This window comes from Bacillus rossius, chromosome 1 (assembly GCF_032445375.1).
Source record: "Bacillus rossius redtenbacheri isolate Brsri chromosome 1, Brsri_v3, whole genome shotgun sequence".
In the NCBI taxonomy this organism is placed as follows: Eukaryota; Metazoa; Arthropoda; class Insecta; order Phasmatodea; family Bacillidae; genus Bacillus; species Bacillus rossius.
This window is the reverse complement of record NC_086330.1, coordinates 103,204,326-103,229,840: the sequence shown is the minus strand read 5'-3', so window position 1 is coordinate 103,229,840 and position 25,515 is coordinate 103,204,326. Positions and strand designations below refer to the sequence as shown.

General features: G+C 35.0%; 2 protein-coding genes across 10 annotated transcripts in view; one reads left to right on the top strand and one right to left on the bottom strand.

Moving 5' to 3' along the window:
- LOC134541146 (N-acetyltransferase 9-like protein) overlaps positions 1-14,897 on the top strand; it is a 21,706-nt gene extending 6,809 nt beyond the window's left edge. The window contains exons 3-7 of one of the 3 annotated variants that reach the window (XM_063384360.1): positions 738-794; positions 1,083-1,226; positions 2,395-2,489; positions 9,387-9,578; positions 12,742-14,897. In XM_063384360.1, coding sequence (XP_063240430.1) covers positions 738-794; positions 1,083-1,226; positions 2,395-2,489; positions 9,387-9,509 — 419 coding nt within the window. In that variant the 3' untranslated portion in view covers positions 9,510-9,578; positions 12,742-14,897. Of the gene's footprint in view, positions 1-737; positions 795-1,082; positions 1,227-2,394; positions 2,490-9,386; positions 9,920-12,741 lie in introns of those variants that run through there. The other 2 variants (XM_063384377.1, XM_063384368.1) reach the window with 2 other exon arrangements.
- Positions 9,909-25,515, bottom strand: LOC134541122 (NADH dehydrogenase [ubiquinone] 1 alpha subcomplex assembly factor 3). Of its 7 annotated transcripts, none has more exons than XR_010076552.1 (4): positions 22,478-22,676; positions 19,805-19,949; positions 15,264-17,215; positions 9,909-10,412 (listed from the first exon to the last, which is right to left on the bottom strand). XR_010076552.1 is itself a non-coding variant. In XM_063384324.1 (4 exons), exons 1-4 carry the CDS (start codon positions 25,512-25,514, stop codon positions 16,947-16,949), a joined length of 612 nt encoding a protein of 203 aa, XP_063240394.1. In that variant the 5' UTR covers position 25,515; the 3' UTR covers positions 9,909-16,946. The 7 variants fall into 7 exon arrangements, 5 of the variants coding, with proteins under 5 accessions (XP_063240394.1, XP_063240404.1, XP_063240414.1 ...); XR_010076553.1 differs by having other exon boundaries at positions 16,602-17,215; XM_063384324.1 differs by adding an exon at positions 25,498-25,515 and having other exon boundaries at positions 9,909-17,215; positions 22,478-22,658.

The following is a 25,515-nucleotide window of genomic DNA, read 5'->3' as shown; positions in this document are numbered from 1 at the left end:
ACATGATATCACCTCCAAGCACAAGGATCTGAACTGGCATGCAGTCTTCGCATCGTTCTTAGACAACTATGAAATTCGAGCTGTAACAATTCTATTAGATGGCTGAGAAATGAAGATAAAGTATAATGCAAGGCCCTTGGGTGCTTTCAAGAATCTTTACAAGCATTTTATGTTTAAAAATTACTCTAAAAACACATGTTTTAGCCCTCTTCACTCCTAAAAATACAGTTTAAAAACGAAATACAGAAATATAACTATCCATCCGCCCTCAGCAAATTCTTAAATGCTTTTCGTAAACAGACACTACTAGGATATCTTAAGCAGTTTTGAAGCCATGCACACAGTATGTATGCTCAGGTAGGCGGGTCCCTTAAACATTGGCTCTGAATTTCTAGCTAAAATGTGTTATAGTTTAGTAGCTTTAAGTTCTCTCTCTCTCTTCTCTCTCTCTCTATATATATATATATGTGTGTGTGTGTGTGTGTGTGTGTGTGTGTGTGTGTGTCATCCCAGATATATATATATACATACACACACACACACACACACATATATATATATATATATATATATATATATATATATATATATATATATATATATATATATATATATAAAATATTTCAGAATGTACCTTTAATATTGGACAAAGATGTTCTGGAAGAAATTTGACCTCTGGCATAAGCAGCTGAAGCCAAATGTATTCACACTAATTAAATGTTTATATTTTATTTCAGAATGTACTTTTATAATATTGGACAAAGATGTTCTGGAAGATACCAACAATGACATTGGTAAGTTTTATTTAACATGAAATTGCTTTAAAATTGTGTTTATTGTGAGGGTGGCTAATATAGGTAAATAAATGTCTGCATAGTACATGTGATAGTATGCTATCAATGCTATCAGCATGTGCATATATTCATGGGTGTGCATATACAATTACATTGAATATTTAGAGAATATTATAGCATTCATCCTAAATTAACTGCCTTTATCAAACTGTACTCCACTACCCTTAACTTGTATATTTCTCTGCCAACTATGCAATTACACCAATAGAATCTATGTTTTCTTCACAGAGGCCATGATCGGTGACACTAATTTGTTCCTGCTGAACAAGGACTCGAAGGAGAAAGTTGCTGAAGCAGAGATAATGATAGCTGAGCCAGCAGCTAGAGGGAAACACTGTGGCTGGGAGGCAATGCTCCTAATGCTGAGATATGGTAGGAATTTTAACATCATTTCACACTCTCTATTAACTCTTTACTTTGAGCAATGAATCACAGGTAATTAGAATGTTTGTAACATTTAATTTTCTACTAATTTGAAAGCTTTTAGAAGCAGTAAACATAACGTGCCTCCCAAAAGTGTTTTTTTACCCTCTCAGTCATACTTTGTCATTTATATTTATATATAATTATTACATTATAATAGATAAATTAATAAATAATTTTTAATTTTCATAGCGTACAGTATGATGATGACTATAATGTACACAATGACTCTCACATTCAAAGTTTGATTAACTCCATGTACCTATAATTGAGATATATATTGTCTACTTCAGTGAATGAATAAGTTTAATTTACATGGTCTGTACCTTCTTGTGCAATAAAAAATTAAGGAGTTTTTAAGGATACCTTTACTTCATCAACTTCGCCACTTTAACTGGTAGAAAACAAATTATATAACAAATTTCTCAAGAAAATTACTATAAATAGTTAAAGAACAAAAATTAATTTTGTTGGTTAGTTCAATTCTTATAGATAAGCTCCTATTGTCAATGATAATCTCTGGAACTCATAGTGAACCCAAGCATAGTGATTATTGTAAAATTGTAGCCATAACATTTACTTTGATCACTAATTACATTTACTTCATAAGTTCAAAGTAAGACTGTGTTGTCTTAGTTTAAAGGTGAGATGCAAAATATGAAAAAAAAAAAATCAAAATGTATTTAAACATAAAATGTAATCAACGTAGGCAAAAATTCACCAATCATACTGTGCAAAGTGTTGTTTGCTGTCAAGACTGAAATGAAAGAACAATCAATTACCCACATTTATCCATTACTTGTAAGCTATTAGTCTTTGTTAAGGAGATTTTAAGGATACTTAGTGAAATCAAAGAAATATTAAGGACCCTTATTAAATCCTGATTTAACTGCTAATTAAACTGTCTGTTCTTATGCAGTGAATTCACTTTAGTTTGAATTTCAATGCACACTTGATTTTTTTTTGTTTTTTAAGATTTTAGTATGAGGTTCTTATACTTTCCTATAAACAATTCAAATGACAATATTTGAGAAACCAGGATTTTTTCTGGGTAGTTTTTTACTAGTATTTGTCTTTACAAGTGCTTAGCAATTATATAAACAACTTAATGTTGCAGGTGCTGAAACACTTAGGATACAAAAGTTTGTGGCAAAAATTGGCTCAGACAACACTCGTAGTATTTCCATGTTCACTAAAATGAGGTTTAACCAGGTATGTGCAAAAAAATTTAATACTCCCTCAAAAGTAGCCAAATTTTGTTTCAAGCATCTTATTCTTATAAAGTATGTTAGGGAAGTCAAAGGTCATTGAATTGAATGATTATTCTCACAGAATATCTTATATAAATGAACTTGTAAATTTAATATAAGCCAGTGTGTCCAAATGTTGAAGTACTGGACAAGTTTAACTTGGCACTGTTTTTTATTTTGTGACATTTAATTTAGTCCTTGTAAATGTGTTTTTTCAAAAGTACATTTATCATCTTTTCAAAGCAACAGTTAAATTATACATATATTCTTCCTTGTTATTTGTTTTTTTATCCTAAATAATTTTCATTGAACATAAATCTAGATGTTTTATTTTCATGAGTCTCTTATTGCTAGAAAAATTTGAAGGAGATAAAAAAAAGTAGTGTGTTTTGTGGAGAGACTTAACAATATCAGTGGAATACATGTTAATGTTACACATAAACAAAAGGAGTGAATGAAAAGTGTATTGAAGACAAAATAATAAAGTTAGTACTATATGATGTCTGAAATCTATTCATAAAGTAAGCTCCATTTGGTCATTAAAAAAAATAAACTCATGAGAAAATGTTTTTATTGATAGTTTAAGTTTATTACAAACCTACTTTACATTTTAACATAATTTCCATTCAGTTCCAAGCACTTTTCACAACGCTGCACCAGTTCTTTAACCCCTCTGCATAGAAGATTGCTGCCTGGAAATTAAACCAGTTTACACTCATATTTTTGTAATTTTTTCTGTAATTGTTGACCCACATTTCATTAAATTAATTAAAATGGTGTCATTTTCGTACAAAAAAAAAGTAACCATCATCTTTCGACTTGAGTACGGAGATTGCTTAAATGTTTTCCGGAGATATCTATAAAGCGCCTGTCTTGGACTACACACGTTGCGTATTCAAAGTCTATGATGCCTTTTACCAAGGCATCCGTTTCCATTCCCAGGCGGCGAACTATCCAAAGGAGTTAAAGAAACTGGTGCTGCATTACAAAAAGTGCTTGGAACTGAATGGCGATTATATGAAAATGTGAAGTAGATATGTAGTAAACTAAAACTGTCAATAAAAGCCCTTTTCTCAAGAGTTATGACAAAACAGAGCTATACCATCTTTTTTTGGATAATTAAATAAAACTGGAAAAAGAAGCTATATACGAAATTGTAAAGATAAAGTTGAAAAAGTAGCTTGGCAGTTTAGAAATTAAAAAAAATTTCAATGGGGAATGTTAACCCAAGATCAAAAAACTTCTATATAAATTTGCCAATCATTATTCTGAATGATCTTATGAAATTTGGTTACAAAAGTGGTTATCAAGTTGTTTGTACTGCTATGTACATATAAACCTTATTTTGTGATACCAAAATATATTTTCCCAGCTCTCTCACATCCATATTCACTGGACGAATGTCAGCTTTACCAAAAAACACACAAGTTTTATAAAAATAGCTTAACTTACCTGAAATGAAGGGAAAAAAAATTCCCTTAGATATTGAGACTTCTAGTGGAAATCTTAAAACTTCTAATAACTATTTAGTCTGTTTGGGAGTATGGTTCAGTCAACTGTATTTTAGTTGTCTTCCAGTTTAAGGAAAGCACTACAATACATGCGACTCTTGACTTAAAAAATGTGATGATCAGATTAGTTTTGTTTAGTTCATTTATCAGACTGGAGGAAAGAAAGCCTAAAGCCTATAATGGATAGAAGACATTTTACTGTGTACAGTGAATGAAGCTTAACATCTTGCAGACATTGAGATCATTAGAATTGATGAAGAGTGACGTGATGGGGATGAAGCAGTGATGGAATGCATTGGTGAGGAAAAAAGGAGCACACTGAGAAAACCCAGTGGCCCACTGCAACATCTGCCACGTTAACACTTCGCAAAAAAAGTTTACCATTACCAAGTTCAAGATTTTTACTTAAAAATAAAGACTTCCTCCATTCCATAGCTTCATTAGTACTCCAGAGCTGCCAACCATTACGGATTTTCCGTAATTATTACGGATTTTAACCCCGAATTACGGAATTACGGAACATCGCTGGTTTATTACGGAAACGAGGCTTTGTGTTGCATGGTAACGGAGAAAATTCCGTTTCTGCTGTGCGTGTTTCGTGAACGCAGTTTCAATACATCGCTTGGTTGCTCAAATAATGGAACTAGTAAGTGTGCGCATGTACGATGTACTGTCGAAATAAGTAAATTAATTCTCGTGTTTTTAAATAATAATGGGATGGTATTACGTCCGTTGTACGATACAGCTAGTACATATTCTCGGACTTATCGTTTGAAGGCTACTTACATCACGATAATTTTTGTACGGTACTTTGGCTAACCTGTGTTGTGTTATTTTATTTCTTGAAAGCCATTTTTTTCATCATAGTGTTTTTGTCCGGTTTTTGTCGTGTCTACAGACGTGTAATTTTTTTATGTTTTTCGATAGTGTTGTGTTCTTCAGTGCCGGTTGTAGAAATGAAGCGTGTGACAGAATAATGTGTATCTGGAAAAAAAAAAAAAACACGCAAGTCTTCAGAACTTTCGACTTAAATATTCAAAAGAATGGCCATGCTTGTCGTTTTCAAATGTTTGGAACGCCACGGTTTTGTAATGTATGCACGTGTGACTTTTCGATTGCACATGGTGGAAGGGATGACTGTAAACGGCATATTGAATCAAAGAAACATGCAGAACATTTTAAAGCCGTGACGAGCAGTAAATCTATATCTTCGTTTTTTCTCTACATCTGAAGAAACGAAAGTAACGAACGCAGTTATTGTTTACAAGTCCTTGTGTTTGTCTTGTTGTTTGTTTACATGACATTTCTTATCCAACCAGGATAAAAGAAGCAAATAAAAATACAGTTGTTTTAAAGTTTAACTTTGAATACTTTGAATTGAAGATTAAAAATATCCAGTAAAATTATTAATATTTCTTACATATTCAGATGATTGTATTGTTCAAATAGATTTTTTTTATTCATTAATTTGCATTGTATTCATATTTTTCTTTTTCTTTTGCATATTATTGTCCCTGTTTTATCTTGTGGGTGTGTTATAATTAGGCTTGCCATAACTTCTCTGAGCCAAACCGGGACAGCGGATTGACCCGGGGGGGGGGGGGGGGGTTTGGGACAGCCCCTGGGAAAAATTATGTTAAAAATTAAACCTTGAAATTCCCATAAAGATAAACACATTTTTCGGACAACTTTTTTGTATTATGTTTTACATTAAAATTATTTACATTAAATTAGTATTCATATGTTAATAAAACAAAACAAAAAAGTTATTTCCCCATTCCAAACAGTTCAGACAGACTTGAAAGTAATTCTTTTAACATTTACTTTTTACTTCTAAATAGTTCATAAAAGTCTGAGCAATAGGGATGCAAATTTACTTTGCGTGTCGAAAAAAAAATCCCTGTCTCCCCAAAGCGTTGTTCACTAATGAAAATTTTTCTTTCTACAATAATTGCCGATGTACCTGGCAAACAAAACATATATTCTAAAACCCTGCCAAGATTTGGAAAGTTGACCCCTTGAACAGAGAAGTGATTAAAGAGCTGCGTATATTGGCTGGTAGTTCTGTTCAACCTGTTTCCATTTTTTTAATACAATTTTTTCGTTGTTACTTACCGCTGACCGGGACACGGACAAAACCGGCCTGGACACCGGGACAACAGCTTCAAACCGGGACTGTCCCGGTCAAACCGGGACGTATGGCAAGCCTATAAGTTATAATGCCCAATGAAAAATTTATCGTGCATGATTTACGCGTACTTTTTTCATATACCTAATTGCCATTACTGATGGGTGTGATTTGAGGTTGGCAGCTCTGGTACTCTTTAATCGCTTTTGATATTGTGCGGCTGACAGGAGTCTCGGTGGCTACGTTGTGTGTGGACAGAAACACGTCGCCCACTTACACCGGTGCTGCCAGCTTCCAGGCACACACATCAGTAATCACATATAATAAAACATAAGCAAATAAGAAATAGTTTACACAGAATATTACTCTCTATGAAATAATTAACACACAAGTACAATAAAGAGCTAATCCAACCATAAACAGCTTCATAATTGACTCTATGTGTGTGAATTTGTTTTTATGGCACCCGTAATTAGCTGAAATGGATTTAACAAAACTGTATTTTACCAAAATGTATTGTGCCATACGTGCAGCCAACATTGAACTGGCTATATGCACGAAACATTTATCATTCAAAACACTGACAAGACAAACGCTATTGAAACGTTATTATAAATGTCTCTGTTCCATGTTAAATACATAGCACTACATAATTCAGTTAACTGGTTATCTATATCTGTAACACTTGGCAGCACTGTTATTTATTTATTTATTTGGAATTTGTCACATGCCCACCAACAGTCGTAGACTTTAGTGGTGGGCACTACATGTAATAACAGGAACACAGTTATCACTACCAGTGTTTGGACTCCCACCAGCAAACGAGAGCAAGAGTACCACACACTAGCAGTGATAATAACAAAACAGACAAAACACTAACAAAGCGTAAAGAACCATAACACAGAAAACATATAGGTAAAATCATATTATTAAATGTTAAGAGAACAATTGAAGGAAAAATAATATAGATATGACAGACATAAATCAGAATTTATAATTAAACACTGATGGAATTCAAATATAGATTATTGTAGTTTGTTATAAGTCTATAAATAATATCATTATGAGTATGAAGAGTACACAGAGTAGAGCGTAAGTGGGAATTGAATTGAGGAATTCTTAAGGCAGTATTGTCAAGAAAATAAGGACATCTGAATTTATGAATGTAACAATTATGAACAAAAAGGGCATCATGATAGGCCCTACGGTCTACCAGGGGTGTCCAAGTGGGCGTGGGAGGTTCCTCGTAATAATTAAATTTATAACTTTATTTTGAATACTTTCAATTTTTTCAGTATCCATTAAGTTGATGCCATTCCAGATAACAGAACCATATTCTAATTTTGATCTTATAAGTGCCATGTTAAGAGAGATAAGTGAGTCTGACTTGGTTGCATAAGAAGTAATAAATTTTATAAGCGCTAGAGTTCTTCGTGCATAGGCATATATGTAATCTATATGTTTATGGAAATATAATTTTGAATCAAGAATGATACCGAGATCCTTTGTGTAGTGGGCTTGAGAGATAATAGAATTCACTAATTTGTATGAATATTTAATTGGATGGTATTTCCTAGTGAAAGATATGACCTTGGTTTTATCTTTGTTGAGTGTGACCCAAGTTTTTTAGACACCAATTATTAACTTTAATAATATCCTCTAAGAAATAAATAATAGTTTTATAGATTTTTAGGTCATCAGCAAAAAGAATGCCAGTAGAGTAGCAAAGTGCTTGTGTAATGTCGTTAATAAATATATTAAAGAGAAGAGGTGAAAGAGTACCTCCCTGGGGAACACCAGAACACGCATTATTCTGAGAAGATCTATGATTGTTGATCGACACAAAAAAACTTCTGTTGGAAAGGTAACTTGAGAACCAATTGATATAGTTTCCACAAAGACCAAATGGGATAATTTAATAAGTAGTAAGGAATGGTTTACAGTATCAAAGGCTTTAGCTAAGTCGAAGTAACAGGCATCGGCCTGACCCCTATTAGTAACTATATTATATACAGGATTAAGAAAGGTAAGAAGATTAGTGGTAGTAGACATACCAGACCTGAAACCATGTTGATTATTGGAGATAATATTACAAAGTTGAAAATTTAAAAATTTGGCTATAATTTTTTTAATAATTTTGGAGAACCCATTAAGTAATTATATTGGCCTGTAGTTTGAGACATCTAATTTTGAACCATTTTTATGAATAGGAATCATTTTTGCTATTTTCCAATTATTGGGAAATATATTCGTTTTCAGACTGGTGTTAAAAATGTGATAAAGTAGAGGTACTAAAAGTTGGGCGCAGCCTTTAAGAATAAAATTGGGAATGCCATCAGGACCTGTGGATTTAGTAGATTTTAAGTCCTTAATTGCCCAATGTATTAGACTTTCAGAAATTTTAGGCACAGCTATAGTCTCAAAAGACATGACCGATGTAGTTATTGGGGGAGAAGTATTTGGGGTTACATATACACTAGAGAAATACTGAGCAAACACATTCGTTACCACGTTCGGATCATTTGATATATCACCATCTACTTTAAGAGAAAGTTGTTCGTAATAACCATCTTTCATTAATTTAACATATCTCCAGAAACTTTTAGGGTTTTTCTTGATATTGTTGTTTGTTGATTGTGTCCAATGGATTTTGTCGCGCTTAATTAGAGATTTCACAGATTTTCTCAAATATGAGAACTGCGCATAGTAGAGTAGATTATTGTTTCTTTTGTACAGCTTGTGGAAATGATTTTTAGATTTAAGAGCACGTATTAATTCGCTGGAAAACCAAAGAGGATATTTCAATTTTTTTTTACTAGATAGAGGTATATAAGTATCAATTTTTTCAGAAATACAAGTTGTTAGTTGATCCACGAGGTCATTAACATCAGTAGATCTATAAAGGTGTGACCAGTCACAGTCATTAATAGAGTTGTAAAGACCAAAATACCATATTTACTAACTTCATTAAATTTATAAAGATCTTGTCCCAGCATGGTTTAGAACCCTCAATAGTTTTAAGGCACCAATTGCTAAAGACATTTTGTGCTTGAACCTAGTTGAATAAAATCCTTTATATTCACATACTCTATTAAAATCAACCCAGATCCCTTTCGTTGTCTACTTCTCATTATGTATAACTTGGATACTAAGCAAATGTTAACACGTTACCTGTGTTTGCTTTTCTGTATAGGTGATGTCAATCCATGTTTTCTTATAGGTTAGCTATAGCAATGTGTTCAAAGAAGTTACCCTTGAGAAGGAAGTGGACTGCGAGTGGTCTGACTGGCTGCAGCGAGAAACACGCAACTCTGTCACAAAAGTCATAGAACCAGACTTCTGATGATGCATCAATGATGCATGACATTTGCTGCTGGTGAAGATGTGGACACCAAAAGTCATTGCTGAAAAAGTATGGATAGTACATAAATTTTGTGAAAATGTAATCATATGCCATATGCGCAATGGGATGGCACTAAGTGATGGCATAACTAATATTGTGTCAGTTCATATATAACATGTTTTGTTGTGTTGGTTGAGTGGTCAGATGATTTGTCTTCTCTCTAGGTGATCCGGGTTCAATTCCTGTCTGGGGTCAAATCATTATTTTTTTTTTCACAAGTTGTAACACTCCAGACCTTCGGCTAGCTCAAAATTGGTCTGAAGTGCTCATACATAAACACTTAAAACTTTTTATTTAATGTTGAAAAAATAATTTTTAAGTTCCTAAAATAAACAATTGTCATTTTTAAAGTTTTTATTTAACCTTCACAAAAATTCACTATTCACAATGTCCACCATCTTTAACCACGAAAATAAGTGCATGTCGAAAATGCAAACTTGTTGCACAAAACATCTGCACCGATTCTAAAACATAAGTTGACTGTTCGTGGTCACCGAAAATTAAAAATTATATACAGTTTATAAGTAAATCCTGTGGTTGCTTGCAACTCACAGTATAACCCCTCTGTCTTCGGAACAATGACGGAGTTACTTTATCATCCTTGAAGACTGTTATCAGTGACTTATGGCCAAAATCTCCAATTAAAAGTTCCTACCAAAAAATGTTGAACATAAACAGTAGTGTCCTAATCATGACTGCAAAATTGTCTTTCTACTACATTCTTTGTTAAATTTGAGCCACTGCCTGACGAGCCACCTCTTGGTACCTTGTACAAATGCTGACTGACTCCATGATCGTCCTTTCGTCCTCCATGGGCCAAGGGCTCTCGTGTGACGTAATTTCCTACCGATCACAAAAAAAGGCACACAAAAACATCAGCCAATACTGTACTGGTGCATGGCAACAGCATTTCAACGAGTCTTTTCCACACACAAGTACCTCTGTCTCTCTCCAATGCTTACATAACTAGCAAACTATTGCATTAGTCATAGCACCAAAGCAAATAAGAAATAATACAGAATAAATACGTGAAAGCACATAATAACTTAAGAAGCGAGTAAGCAAAAATAGGTAAAAACACCTTAAATGACTTAATAACAGTAAATCAATCAAACCATCAGAAATAAAAAAAAATTTAAAAACCTTAAATTAATGTAAACAATGTTAGAAAGTGGGGAGGACAGTAAGCAAGTTATTTCAAAAGGGAAAATGTGGCTGATGTTTGCAGCAAGCTGCTAACTAACAATTTAACAATGCTCCATTCTCATTTCAGCACACTCATTTTGACCATAATGACTCTATACTGGCAAGACATTAGGTACATCCATCAAAACCAGCCCAGTATGATACAAAACCTCATAATTCTACGAGTCACTAAACAAACCACAAGAACAATAACTTCTTATCATTAATAATTTAATATTTGTAATATTTATCAGGAGCTGGTATGGTACAATTAAAACTTCCAAACACCATGATAACTCAGTTCTGTAACAGGTTCTGTTTCAGGTTTAGGAGGGTTTATTGACCCAAGAATGGCATCCCATTTATAAGACAGTTTGTATGGATTTGTTGGCCACTTCCAGTTAGAAGATGACTTTTGCATGGACAAAATAATATCTTCATCGTCATTAAATTGTATGATCTTGTCAGTGTACAACTCATCTTCATAAGAAAACACCACAAATGTCCCAATCTTCTTCTTGATTGGCTTGAGCGCAAGATCTATGTTCTCATTTATACCATCTCCAGGATCTTCTTGTTCAACATCAGAAGAATTTTCTGAGCTTTTAGACTCATTGTGAATGGAAAAAGAATCATCAGAGTCCAAGTGTAAAGTCTGAACTTATGATGTGTTTGTTCAATGCTCTTTTCTTAGGCATAGAATATGAAAAGATGTTGGGAATATTTTAAGAATTAGACATGTCCAAATGAAGTTCAGCAGCAAGATTCTTCCCAGCATCAACAGACACTTTTAACTTTCTCTTGCGCACTCCTGAAAATGTAGCATCTGCTCTCTTTTTCTCAAAAAATGACTTAAAAATTCCTTCAATTACAGAACAATCAGAAACATGGCCTGGTACGTAAATGTTCAAGCAAGGGCAAAAAATCACAGGGTATAATTCCAAATTTTCTAAAACCAGATTTCAAATTTTCCTCTGCATTTTGTGCCATATTGTCCATCAAAGTCTTCAACAGTTTAGGAAAGTCCTGTTTCTGCTAAACACTGCTTGATAATCCAGCTGGACTGCATTTGTACTCATGTAAAATCTTCCTCCATTCACACTTCATGGGATGGAAGAATGCCACATCTAATGGCTGGGTAAGATGGGTGTTATTGGGTGGTAAACACATAAAGGAAGTATTGTTCCTCTTACAGTTCCAGTCATGTGTGAAGGAAGATTGTCCCCTATCAACACCTTTTTCTCTTCCTTCTTCAAAACTGGCAAAATTACACTCATAAACCAGAATTCAAACATTTCTGAATAAAACCATCCTGAACTCTAGTTCCCAAATTGTGTATTCTGAGGCCCACTCTCAGTCCATGTTGACCACAAGTGTTTTGATCGATATACAACAAAGGGTGCAAGTAATTCACCAGTAGCACTTGCACACATCATAATCGAAATACTGGCTTTAGATGCATTACAGATAGCTTCAGGATATTTCATACCTCGTTTCGTAAACACTTTCTTTGACCCTGGATTGTCTGTTAGGTTTGTTTCGTCATAGTTATGCACATTAGAGGGGGTCAACATCCTTAAAGATTCTACAATAGTGGAAATACATTCCTTCAGAATGATCTCATCTACAGCTGCTCTACTTTTTTTGATGTTCGCAGCAAAATGAACGGTCAGCTGTGGATGTCGCATTAGGAAACTCTTTGCCTACTTTTTTCCAGGGATGTTTTTTCTGAAAGCGCGAACTGTCCTCCCCAATTTTGCAAGATAACAGTGAACAATGTAACATAGTTCTGTGTCATAGGGAAAACCATACACACTCTTCACAATTATACATTCAACGAAGGCCACTTCCTCTTCTGCTGTGAAAAGTTGGTTTACCTACTTTGTTAGTGTACTTGCCCTTTAGTTTGTTTGTGATAGTGCGTCTAGGAATTTTGTACTTAAGAGCTGCAGCTCCGAGTGATCCGTCCACTTCTGATTTCTTTCAGGCAGGAGTAGCAGAAGAGTAGTCTGCATATTAACGAGAACAAGACTGTCTAGTGTATTTTCTGCCCATGTCTAAAACAATTTATAAACAAATTTATTAATTGTATGTACAGTAGAATCCCGCCGATGTGACCCCCCTCTGATGCGTCCATTCCGTTTATACGACCGTTTTTTGAGGAACCGTGAAAAATTTAAGCAGAGAAAGTCGAAAATTTGAGTAAAATCGGCTGAAAAACAAGTCTGTTACACTTTGTCGGGCGCTGTGTGTTCACGTTTATCTTGGCGAGCGCTGTACTGTAAGCAGGCAGACAAAAGACGGCTAAAAATAGATACCACCCCTCTAGACTATCCACGCTAGCCAATACCGGTAAACTGCGTGCATCACCTGATAGCATCTACGCGCGCGTCTATTGCCGTCCCAGTCCCGGTCCCGTTTGACGATTGTGACTCGTTTTTCAATTTACACGGACTCGTAGATTCGTGAAAATGAGTATAAAGCGAGCCAGTTTGTCGCTAATGAAAAATTGAGGATATCCAGCAAGTGGATAAGAAGACAATTTCCAAGACGAAGATAGCACAGAAATATGGCATTCCGAAGTCTACTCTCTTCACGATTCTTAAAAAGAGAGAAGAAATTATAAATGCAGTACAGAAGGAAGGCAGCAATTTGAAATTGAAAAATTTGAGGGACGCGACGTATTAGGTGCTTCAAGTGTGTGTGAGAGATAAGATAAAGAAGGTGAAGAGGGCGAGACCTGCCAGCCAATATATTTGTGGGAGGGGGAGACAGAGATAAAAAATAGCGAGCCCTGCAGTAAGCGGAAGTGGTCAAGGTAGACATTTACCGTCACAGACTCGCTAGCTAACGATGCTGCTGGTCGCCAGCCTCACACACACATGCGCGCGCACATACGCACGCGCGCGCGCACCGCCAGACAGTGGCGACTGGCGAGTAGATGCGTGAGCAGCCAGCAGTTCCGCTCTCCTTCCCCTCATTTACCCGTTCACACGTGTTTTTTTATTTTTTTTATTTTACGCTGTGAAGGGATGTTGAAAAGATAATTGCTTGAGCTGTCAAAATAAATATCGCTGATGGGAGGGCGGGAGCGCATCCTGTCAGTCTGTCGCTGTGATTATCTACTCCAAAAACATGGCACAGCATTTCAGGATAGCATTGTTCTTATATCTTTCGTTTATAGCCAAATGTTTTCTACCTGATCCACACAAGTTCCTTCGCCACGTTTTGAACGAAAATAACAACCAGCCGGCTAGCATAGCCGAACTCGCGTGACGCAAATTCACTTTATAATTTTAGGGGGGGGGGGGGGGGGGGTGGTAAAATTGGCCCGAATTCTCTATTGCGACCATTCCGTTTATAAGTCCGTTTTTCCGGAAACCGTGAGGGGTCGCATCAGCGGGATTCTACTGTATTGTTTTAAAGGTGTTTCTACATACTTATATATCTTATGTATTTTAAATAAAATCTAATTTTTTGGTTTGTTCCAATGTAACCTGACATAACCTCAAAAATGAACATGTTTACAAAATTTGCTCATAGTAAATTTTAGCGACTTCTTGCGAAATGTAACTATACTTATCCTTGTGGAGGGTGAATTAAAGAATAATATAACATTATAATTACTTTTTTTTGCAACATATGGAGATGGAAAGTTCTGCAGTGTATTGTTGGCCAGAAAAAAAAATCTCTTTCAACAGCTGACATAACAGCTGACAGTTTGACAGATATCGAAGTCATAGATATACCAACATGGTTGCAAAATATGCTCTCAAAAAGGTTTCGGATTTACTCAATTGGTGCAAATAGTTTAGTTTATTGTTAGCCCACCAATATACTATAAATATTTTTGAGTATAGTACAATGTTACCCCTGTAGGTGCAAAGTATACCCACATTACAGTATGTCAATTTTTAAGTCTCGACTTTGAAAAATCTTAAAAAAAAAGTTTCCTGTACCAGCTGCAGTTAACATTATGACAAAAACTATTTGTTTTACCACCGCTAATGCAAATTATATATATTTATTTTTAAAATGTTGGTTTTAGATACAATCTTTCTATTTCTAATATTGAATTTGATTGTGTCTATATAATAAATATGTATGTGCATCATTTTGAAGAAATATATTTTGTATAAACATTGTTTTGTTGAATTATTTATGAAAGTAAACATTAAGAGTGATTATCACTACAGTTTTGAACACTGGCACTTTACTCTTTTATGTGAAGACTATTGGTTTATTGTTTCATTGTGTTGACTTACAAGTACAGCAATGGTCCTTTTTGGGGTATTCAGGATACGTGATGATTCTTCATGAAAAATAAATTATAAAATGTACTAGTGTATGTACTTACTGATCATTTGCTTGATAGATATGCAGTTCTATTATATTAAAAAAAATTATTCCTTTGCATTAAAATAGCAAAACCATTACAAATGTATTCAGTGATTGGTGCTTACAATGTTGAACATAGGAAAAAAATATGCAACACACATTACAACTTACGAACTTGTAGTTTCTTGAGCAGAGTTGACAGTAATTTTCACTTTGTAGTGACTAGGCTGGAAGGCAGTTGTCAACCCACATTGGCACTGTGAGAGGGGAATGGCATTACTAACCAGTCTTGCAAATTTTTAATCTTCATTTTCCTTAAAATTATTCCAACAGATTCCATGATTTCCAAAAAGTTCCTTATTAATAGTTCAAATTTTAAGTTGCCTTGAATGGTAAATTAATAAGATAGCAAGCAGTGGCGTAGCGTGGGTGGGGCGGAGGGGGCGGCCCGCCCCGGGCGGCAGCCCGCGGGGGCGGGTCGCCGGTGAAGCGGGTTGAGATCTGATCTATGATTCATTCATTACATGTGTCAGACACACTATAATGTTCCATTTTTATCTAAAATTTTGCGCACCAACTATTTTTTAATATTTATTTAAAAGAAAAACTGCGAAATCACTGACAGAGCTCTTTATAACGTTTGTTTGTTTACATACGAACGGCAACATCGCATCACGCCGCGCCGCCCGGCGCCCGCGAGCCGAGTTGAGCGGCATTCCTTATTATGTTAATTACCCATAAAAAATCTTTTGTTTCACGCGTCGGCCCGTGTCGATGCCTCTCTTTCGCACTCAGCAGTTTGTTGTTGTTGCCTGTTCTGAATCAGAGGAAGATATAAGTGGTAAAGGACCACTGGAGCTCCTCCAGTTCATTCAAAAACTGAATCTCGGAATTTCGGTTCCAAATATAGTCATCTTGATTCGTATATATTATTTGACTTTGGCGATTAGTGTTGCAAGTGTGAGAGAAGTTTTTCGAAGTTGAAGCTAATAAAAAATTACCTCAGATCTACTATGAGCTCCGCTAGACTATCAAACTTGGCTATATTGTCGATTGAACAGTAATTGGCTGCTAATATTGATTTTGACAAAGTTATTTCTGACTTCGCTGCTCATAAGGCCCGTAGAATCCGCTTGTAAAACCGCTCATCCTATTTTTAACTTCAATAAAAGGTACCTCATTGCATGTGAAATTTAATTTTAATTAAGCACCTATAGAATGGGGGCGGCAAAATGGGTCTTTCGCCCCAGGCGCCGAGATGGCACGCTACGCCACTGATAGCAAGTATATATTCCATCTTTTTTTTTTTATGAGGAACTGCCTCACTAAAGTTATGAACTTTGCCTGAGAGAAGATGTAAAGAATGGTGTGCATACACTTTTATGAAAAAGTGAAATTATCACTGTTTTCCAGCAGAATCAATTCATAGTAACCAAATACGTTCAACAAATAAAAAGCCTATGTCCCAAATAAACATAACCGTACAATTTGATTATTTAAAATACTTACTTGTATAATTTTTATCTCATGATTCGTATTACCACTTAAATTAAAAGTTTATAAATACAATCTGCTTGTGCATTTAACAAAATAAAATCAATTAAGTCTGCTACTTGCTCTCAATCTTCTTACTGAATGATTCCCCAAAAATTACATTTTTTGAATGATTTTAAATATTTTATTTTAAATTCTAAATCTCTTTCTAGGCATCAAAAGCAATATCACAAATCCCTTTAAGCTGTTAGTACAGCCTGAAAATGGGTGATAACCACTTCTCTTGTTTGCTATGCATAACCAATTTTTCAGTACCTTGGAAAAACAAACTGTGTTATACTTAGTTTCGTTTCCTGCGAGTCACTTATCGTCAATCACATTTAATTCAAAAAGTCTTTTTTGATTCAGTTTGGTCAGTAGCACATCATCGTCACTGTGACGCAGAGTCACTGGCGGGATAAGGCCGGCGGCAACACAACGACCTTCGACATTGAGGAAGTTAAATGTGCTGCAAGCTTGTTCTGTTGGCAATATTTCTACGTTAATTTTGTGCCTGTGTATGGTTCTGTACAAGTCTTCCCACAAACGAAAGTTGTTTCCTTCGTCTCCAATGCCAAGTACAAGAATATCTGTAAAAATAAAAAACACCACAAATAATGTTATAATTCTTCGCCATCACACACACACACAGGTTGAGGAGCAAAGGCTTCTCTTAGAGACAGTCATGTTCAAAAATATAGTGCTATTAAAATGTAAACACTGGGTGCAGACATCATTTGAATGCCTCCTACGTGCTCAAGACACAAGCAGTAAGAGAGGGACAATATAGATGGAACCTCATACCTGCCAACTTGTTAGGAGTGCAAGCAGTAAGATTTCCAAATTAACAAATCTATAGCGTAAATCAGGCGCGATGTTTAAAATAAGTGATCCGGAAAACATGTGTTTATTTTGCATTGACAACACCACGTCTCTACCCAAAATACGAACGTTAAATAAAAAGTTACTGTAATTTATTAAAACTTAACAGCTTGAATGCAAAATAAATGATTTAATACACTTGTACACAAGTTAATGTATATATATATTTTTTCTTACTGAGATAGGCCTTTATCATAAGTCCTTTAGTTTCTTCCCTTTGGAGCACAAATCATAAAACTAAGTTCACTTTAGAGCATGTCATTACTATCAGTTCAGAAAAAAAAATATCACTTCTTGCCAATGTAGTTCAATTTGCTACTTATGAGTTAATGTTAATATGTACACAAAACTGCCACACAAACACACAGTGTAGGGAAAAAAAAAACAGTGACTTATTCCCTACGACCACTTGACTGTGCACTGGAATTCTGCAGATACTGTACAGTAGCATGGAGACCTTGAAAGTCACGCAACCTTTCCTTTCTTTTGGAGCTTTTTTCCAAAAAGTAATAAATGTCTACAAGTATTTCTTCCACCCTCACTGGCAAACTCGCAGAAGCCTTTTCTGCAGCCAAATTAATAAAGTGGCACAGACAACCTATGACTACTAAATTTGGCTGCTTTTCTTTTAATACAGATATAACACCATTTTTAACTCCAACCATAACTGCTGCATTATCACAGCCAAAACATATACAATTATGAATTGGCACATTCATACTTTCAAGTTCTGATAGCAATAACTGCCCAATATTTTTACCAATAGAAGCACCTTACAATGAAGGTATGGCCAAAACACAACTAGTTACTAACCTGCAGTCAGGGTTGTAATAAGTTACCACGAGAGGATATAACTTATTACTTGTGTCATTGCTTCCATCAGTAGCTAGTGTATATGGGCCACTTTGCAAGCACTTTACTACTGAAGTAGTAGTATTGGAAGCCATTTATTTTACTATTGCTGCTGTTTTAGTGCGCCCAAAGCTGTACATTTTGGCGATATCAGACCCTGGGAATATTTTTCGAAACAAATGCCCGGCGTGGTCGGCGACGCTGAATGGAAGGTTATGTTCCACTAAAAAGCTTGTAAAATAACATTCCGCCCTAATCACATCACCATCACTGTTAAGGTTCACGGAAAAGAAACTACTGATTTTTTTGTTTTCTTCTGCAAGCTTTGCGTTATTTGCATGTTTAAAGCTCTTGGCGTGATAGGAAATATCGTGCTTGCCGCCATGGGAAACATTAATGTCGCAACGACAAACACTACAAAACGCAAAATTAGAGCCTTTTTCACTCTTAGTAATGAAAGAAATAATTCTGAGTAAGATGACCGAAACACCTGTCCATATTGTTTTTTACTACTCGTAGCCATTATGAAATCATATTATCTTACTTTTCGTACAAGGGCTAACATATAAAATATTTACCTTCATGACTCTTCCGCACAAAAGGTTAGCAAGATCAGTTGCCATCCAGCCTGCTGTGTACCAACGAAACTTACAAAAATTACTTTCCTTTCGGAACGGTTTTCTCTGACTCCATTATTCTCATATTATCGCAGACGCCATGTTGTTAAACAATAACAAATGCTGCTCAAATGGTACATATATATGGGCACTAAAATATTATACTGCATTTTTGAACAGACAAAAATCGTAAAATGTTCCGAATTTCCGTACAATCGTAATATGAATTATTTTCCGTACAAATTACGGGAAAATCGTACAAGTTGGCAGGTATGGAACCTGCATCTCATTCACCAGATTAAAATGTCACAGAATTAAAAAGGGATAAACTGTGATGAAGCAGCACACGCACTCACACAATATATAAACAAATGCACATTAGAACACAGGCTAACAAAGCATGTATTTTTTGACATGCTATATTTTTTACTGAATCAAAATGACAACCTTTTCCAGCAATAAGTTGTACATATTCTAGCAAACATTACAGGAACTGAGTCGTCTAGAATAGAAATAATAAATTACAATTATGTAACTTCATGCAAATCAATAAAAAAAGATGTAAAAATCTACAAACTAATGTTATTTCTAAAACTGTACCCATTAACCAATTTTAACAATAAAATAATGAAAACTTTTACTGTGACAGTTAAACCTTCAATATAATTTCCTGTTTTTGTTTTATGGCAAAAAAAAAAAAAAAACTAACACTGTTCTTTATGAAACTATTGCTTATGTAATATACCACATGTTAACATTATATACTTATCAATTACCAAAATTGTATACAAACCATTGTTAAAGACTTTTATTATTCATAAAGCTTACCTATTTTTGGTTCTAGTACAAAAAACAATGAAAGTGAATCCTCGTTGATGTCACGGGACGACTCCACATTCCAACTAAGAACTGAGCGTGGGAAGATAGCCATGGGTCCGAGAACACTCATTCCATTGTTCAGCCGAAAGCCAAGCTGAAAGATATGTCAAACACAGTTTACATAACTTACATGTCTTTTCAGTATTTTATTATAAATATCCATCACACACAATCGTTCTGATACTCGCATGATAACATTGTTTTGAATTTCCATTGCACTAAAATTTGTGCATCTACTTATTAATTTAAACAATAGTAAGTATTCATCAAAATCTTCTTAAAAAAATATATAAGTGGCTTATTATCAGGATAAAAAAAATTGGTAGTTCTCACATTCACAAATTATATGTAGTAAAAAAGGCCAAATTAAGGCTTTTTTTTTTTAACGAAATGGACCTCTAAACCATGCAAATTTCTTATTAACACTAGTTGCTATCGCTTACACACTGTAAACAGTGTTGAAGAAAGTGCAAGAAAATTACCTACCTTAACACGACTACAAATATCCTAAGAATAAACTTGAATTATTTAGCTTAATAGCTAATAATATAAACTGAAGATATTAATAAACATGTGAAAAAATTTGCAAATTCTCTTGAGTAGATGCTCTTCTGAAACAGTTTACCCAAATAAAATTCCATAAAGATATTTATGAGTTTCATTAGTTATATCTGACGATTCTGTAAAGACATTGTGATATTTGAAGCAGTCCACGAGTAGTTTAATGTTATAACTGCTAATTAGGTTAGATTAGCTACATTAAAAATTGGTAAAATTCCTTGAATGGTTGGTTTCATTTCTTTAAGAGACATTTAAAGTACTGAAATGGCTGAAGTAGCTTCTCTAGAAAAGTGCACACATTATAACAATAATGAATACATTAAAATACAAACACTATATTATAATATGACTAGCTGCTCGACCCGGCTTCGCACGGCTATACTAATAGAAAAAAATTAAGCCACATCTCCCATTTACAGTAATGGTAAATAAAAAAAAATTCAGTGAAAATTTATTACAATGCTGTATAATGTACCGGAGAGAAAATGAATAGCACCGATGCTTTCCCGACTTGTGCACGCAACGTACAACTGATGTACCCGTACTTCGCTAAGGCAGTCTACAGGCAGATCACTCTTGCGCCGCTCATTATACATGCCCCTCCTTGTGGGTACGCCACTGCCGCGCGATGCCCGTTGCCATGGAAATGCAGAAGGCATGAACAATGCAAAATCATGTTCTCATGCAGACAAAGTACCCACTGTTGCCTGGTTTTAACCACCCATAGGATCTAATTTTCAGAAAATGTCATCCTGCATAAAATAAGGTACATTACTGTGAAGTTTCAAGTCTGTAAAATATATATACTTGAAAAAAAGGGCAATTTTTGATATTTTAAAGTACCCGCCAAAATTTCAACGATGATGAGGACTGCACTAACAATGAAATAGTCGTTGCCATAGAGACAAATGAAGCATCAACAAAGTAAGTCGTTGCCATGGTGATTTCCTACCAAAAACTGGAAATTTTGATATATTACGCCCCCGAAACTCCCCTTGGGATCGGATTTCCGCAGAATCCGTTCTTAGTGAGCGTCTACATCACAAAATGAGTAACTATGCTAAATTTCAAGTCAATCGGGTGTATAGTTTTAGAGATCTTGTGATGAGTGAGTCAGTGAGTGGTACCTATTTTATCCCCTTGGGGGTAGAATTAATCAAAATCCTTTCTTAGCGGATGCCTACGTCATAACATCTATCTGCATGCCAAATTTCATCCCGATCCGTCCCGTGGTTTGGGCTGTGCGTTGATAGATCACTATGTCAGTCAGTCAGTCAGTCACCTTTGAGTTATATATATTTAGATTTACAAAATATCTTTAACCAATTATGGCAACTGCACTTCATTCTGTTGTTCATTACAGGCCAGGAATGACAATGACATGAAATCCATATAAAATATGTAAATATGGAGAATAAGTACTTTGAGAGAGTAACACATCCAAAATATCAAAATTTACAGGGAAATACCTCCCTGAAACATTACAAAGCCCCACAATAATATACCATAGTGTTGATTGAAAAATCCAAAAATAAATATATATATATATATATATATGCATATGCTTGATTCTCTTTATTTCAAAAAGCACTTGCATTAAGAATTTATTGAAATATTTAAGTGACTTTATACAAGAGCACTATAACTGAAAAAAAAAAAATTTGGAAAATGGATTACTTTTTGGTTTCTAATTTACAACTAACCATTTTGTGAAAGCACGATGTGATAATTCAAGTAATTTAACGGTCCATAGTTTACTGTTTTAACGATTGGTTAGGTTAGCTACATTTATAATACTTTAAAATAGTTTATACAATTGTTTTGGTCAAGTAACAACATTTTAAATAATGTAAAAAAATATTTGTTAGGGTCGGTTTGCTACGTTTGTAAATGGTGGGAACAGTTAGGTAACTTTCATAATAATAAAAGGAGTTTCAAGGAACCACCAAAGAACATAAACTGGAAATATTGTTTCCAGAATAGTTTTCCTGGTAAGTTGCTACAGGACTAATAAAAAACCTAACTCGATCAATATACAAATAAAAATAAAATATTACTTACCTGACTAAATGAATCTACCATTAACCCCAGACTCAATTCTTTGTTCAATATAGTAACTGTTGTTTTACCACTGGCTTCATAACCATAGTGTCGGACTGATAATTCTAATGAATAGCGCAATCCAAATCGCTTAACATTCTTCAAGAAATTACTTGCAGCACACCCCAGCTTCATGTTTATACTGGAGCAAGGACAATATAGAGTTACTGAAGAAAAAAAATATTTAAAAATAAACAATCAAGACTAAAGAGCAAAATAACCGAAGAGTGAATATAAAACAATTTTCCTTTTCCATTACCAAAAATCGTGGACATTATTAACCCTTTCAGAACTGATTTTATAAAACTCTGAAAAAAAATTATTTATGTTTAGTTGATATCAGTACATTTTTCTCAGAATCATGCACTATTTTTTTTTCTTCAATTTTTTTATTTTTATATTGAAAAAAAATATGTGCACAATTGTACACAAAACGATTCAAGTGATGCAAAATGTATGTAGCCCTGAAATTGAACATGACATCCAATTAGTAATCGAAATACATCTAACAATACACAAAAATAGCTATAAAACACTAATTATACACAAACCAACTACAAAATTAATTTACGACACCACACCCTCACTCAAATGAATTATTAATCTAAAAAACATGGTACCTATTAGGCATAATTTCAATCATTTTATAACTTAGTATAGCAAAGCATTTTTTTTCCATTTGAGGACACACACATTCTTAGAATTATGTTCATAAAACACAGCTTTGACACAAATATCTAAAATTACACCACTAAAAAACTAATAAAAGTTCCTACAAAAATTTAAAAAAAAAGTACAAAAGGACCAAATGGCAATCACTTTGTATGATATGTCACAAAGCAGTTCTTGTCTTTAGACAAACACAGGTGTACTTTGCATTTCCTGCATGAAATGTGCAATCGCCCAATGCACTTGGGCATCTTACACCGCGAGCCCAATTTATCGCCATCATGAAGTGGCAGATGATCCACTCCATCAATCTGGATATCCACATTTGGCCTAACTTCGCCCTTCCTCCGTTGAAGAACTGGTTGAGCTGCAGAGGTTTCTTCTAGGGATGGGCGTCCACGTTTCTTTGATGGAACACTCTTTCCAGCACAGACTAAACTTTCTGAAATACGCATTCTGAAATGCAGCAAGTCCAACTGCTTCTTTTCTGGAACACCTAGCAACTCAGCATCGCGTCTATATTCCAGCCACGAATGGACAACTGCCATATCTACAGCATGAAAAATTAATCGCAGAGTCCACTTCTTGGACTTTATAAATGTTCTATAGTAGCTAATTAGCTCGTCGAACAAATCGACCCCTCCCATCCCATGATAGTACAGTTTCACAATTTCAGGACGTTCCACAGTGATGTACTTGTTTTCTTTCTTGGACCATCTCTGTACTTTGTCACATTCACCCTTTCCAACGAAGTTTGATGCCATCACTACTGACTTGTTGTCAACCCACTTTACGAGTGTGACGTTTTCTTCCAGGTTAGTTATTTCTTCTGCATAGCCCCTTTCCTTTTTCATCGCTTCTCTGTCTGAAATGATTGGAGTCTTCCCAAACCTATTTATTCTAACAGTACCAGCACAATATACTCCCTTCTCTAACATTACTTGAAACAAACTGTAGGATAAGAAGTAATTATCAAAGAAAAGTTTATCGCCTTTTTGCCCTCCAATCCTTTTAGCTAAATGAAGTACAACGGATGGAGCTACACCATACAATTTAATATTTTCAGGAACGATTTCCTCCATGTTTGTTTGGTATACCAGAAAATCTTAGGCGAGACCTGACTTGCCACACAAATAAAAAATCTTAATGCCCCATGGGCAAGGCTTGCATCTCACATATTGTTTGAGGCAGAAACTGCCAGTGAAGGGAACAATTTGCTCGTCCACACACAGATGTTCTTCCAAGTCTAATTCCCAACATCTGGAACAAATTGCGTCGTACAAAGGCCTCTCCTTGTACAGCTTGTCCTTGCAGTTCGCTGGCAAATCCAACACATTTGCGATGTGCAAATTTGATCTGAGCTCGTAAAAACAACCCCGGGTCATATTGTCCAAAAACATGTTGATGCCAAGAGCTTTCTCCCAAAACATAGGCACACGTGGAAATTTCAACGAGCCTGCTGCAATCTGTAAACCGAAGAGAATTTGCAGCTCTGAAGGACAAGTGTGCCTAAATCTTATTTTATTCTGATGTACAGCATACAGATTTGTCATCTCTGACATAGTATCAAACAAGGTCAAAGGTACATACCTTTGAAAGTAAGAAAATGGTGACAACAATTCTGCATCACCACTTTTATCTACACCTTCGTATGGTGCAACTAAGACCGACAGTGGTCTATGCCGCCACTGAATGTCCCTCTTTTTCCTGGTTACATTCTCTTTGTGTGCATCTGTACATCTTGACATCTGGTTATCTTCAACTTCCTCTTCACTGTCAGAAGGTCCTGGTACTAAATCACTCACTCTCACTTGGTCAGCACCCACTCTAATGTTTTTGTTCACAAGTCCCTCAACAAGGTCATCTTCACCATCTGAAATCCAAGTGTCAGAAATGTCCCCACTTTCGATCATGTCAAGTATAGACGCAGCAAATCCCATGTCACCTTGTGGCTCCATAACTTGTTTCTCTGGATATTTTATATGCTAACACAATACAAAACAGTCAAGCACAGATACCTACACCAACATAGTTACAGGTTATGTTCATCGCTAGGAAAAGTTCAGGTGATTCCATTTGTGTAAAATTGTGCACATATAAGTTTTTGCTTGCAAAATATTAAAATAATGTGTTTACAGATAATTACATCACGGTAAAGAGGACATTTCATAGATATTAGAAAATATTAATTTAGTACAGAAAATACGATAAAACCACACCTACTATACAATCAAAATCCATCAAAATACCACCTCGACAAGAACCTCAAACAATCACATTAAATTGTAAGCAAAACAAAATAGCTTACTGACCATAGATAGTTATACATG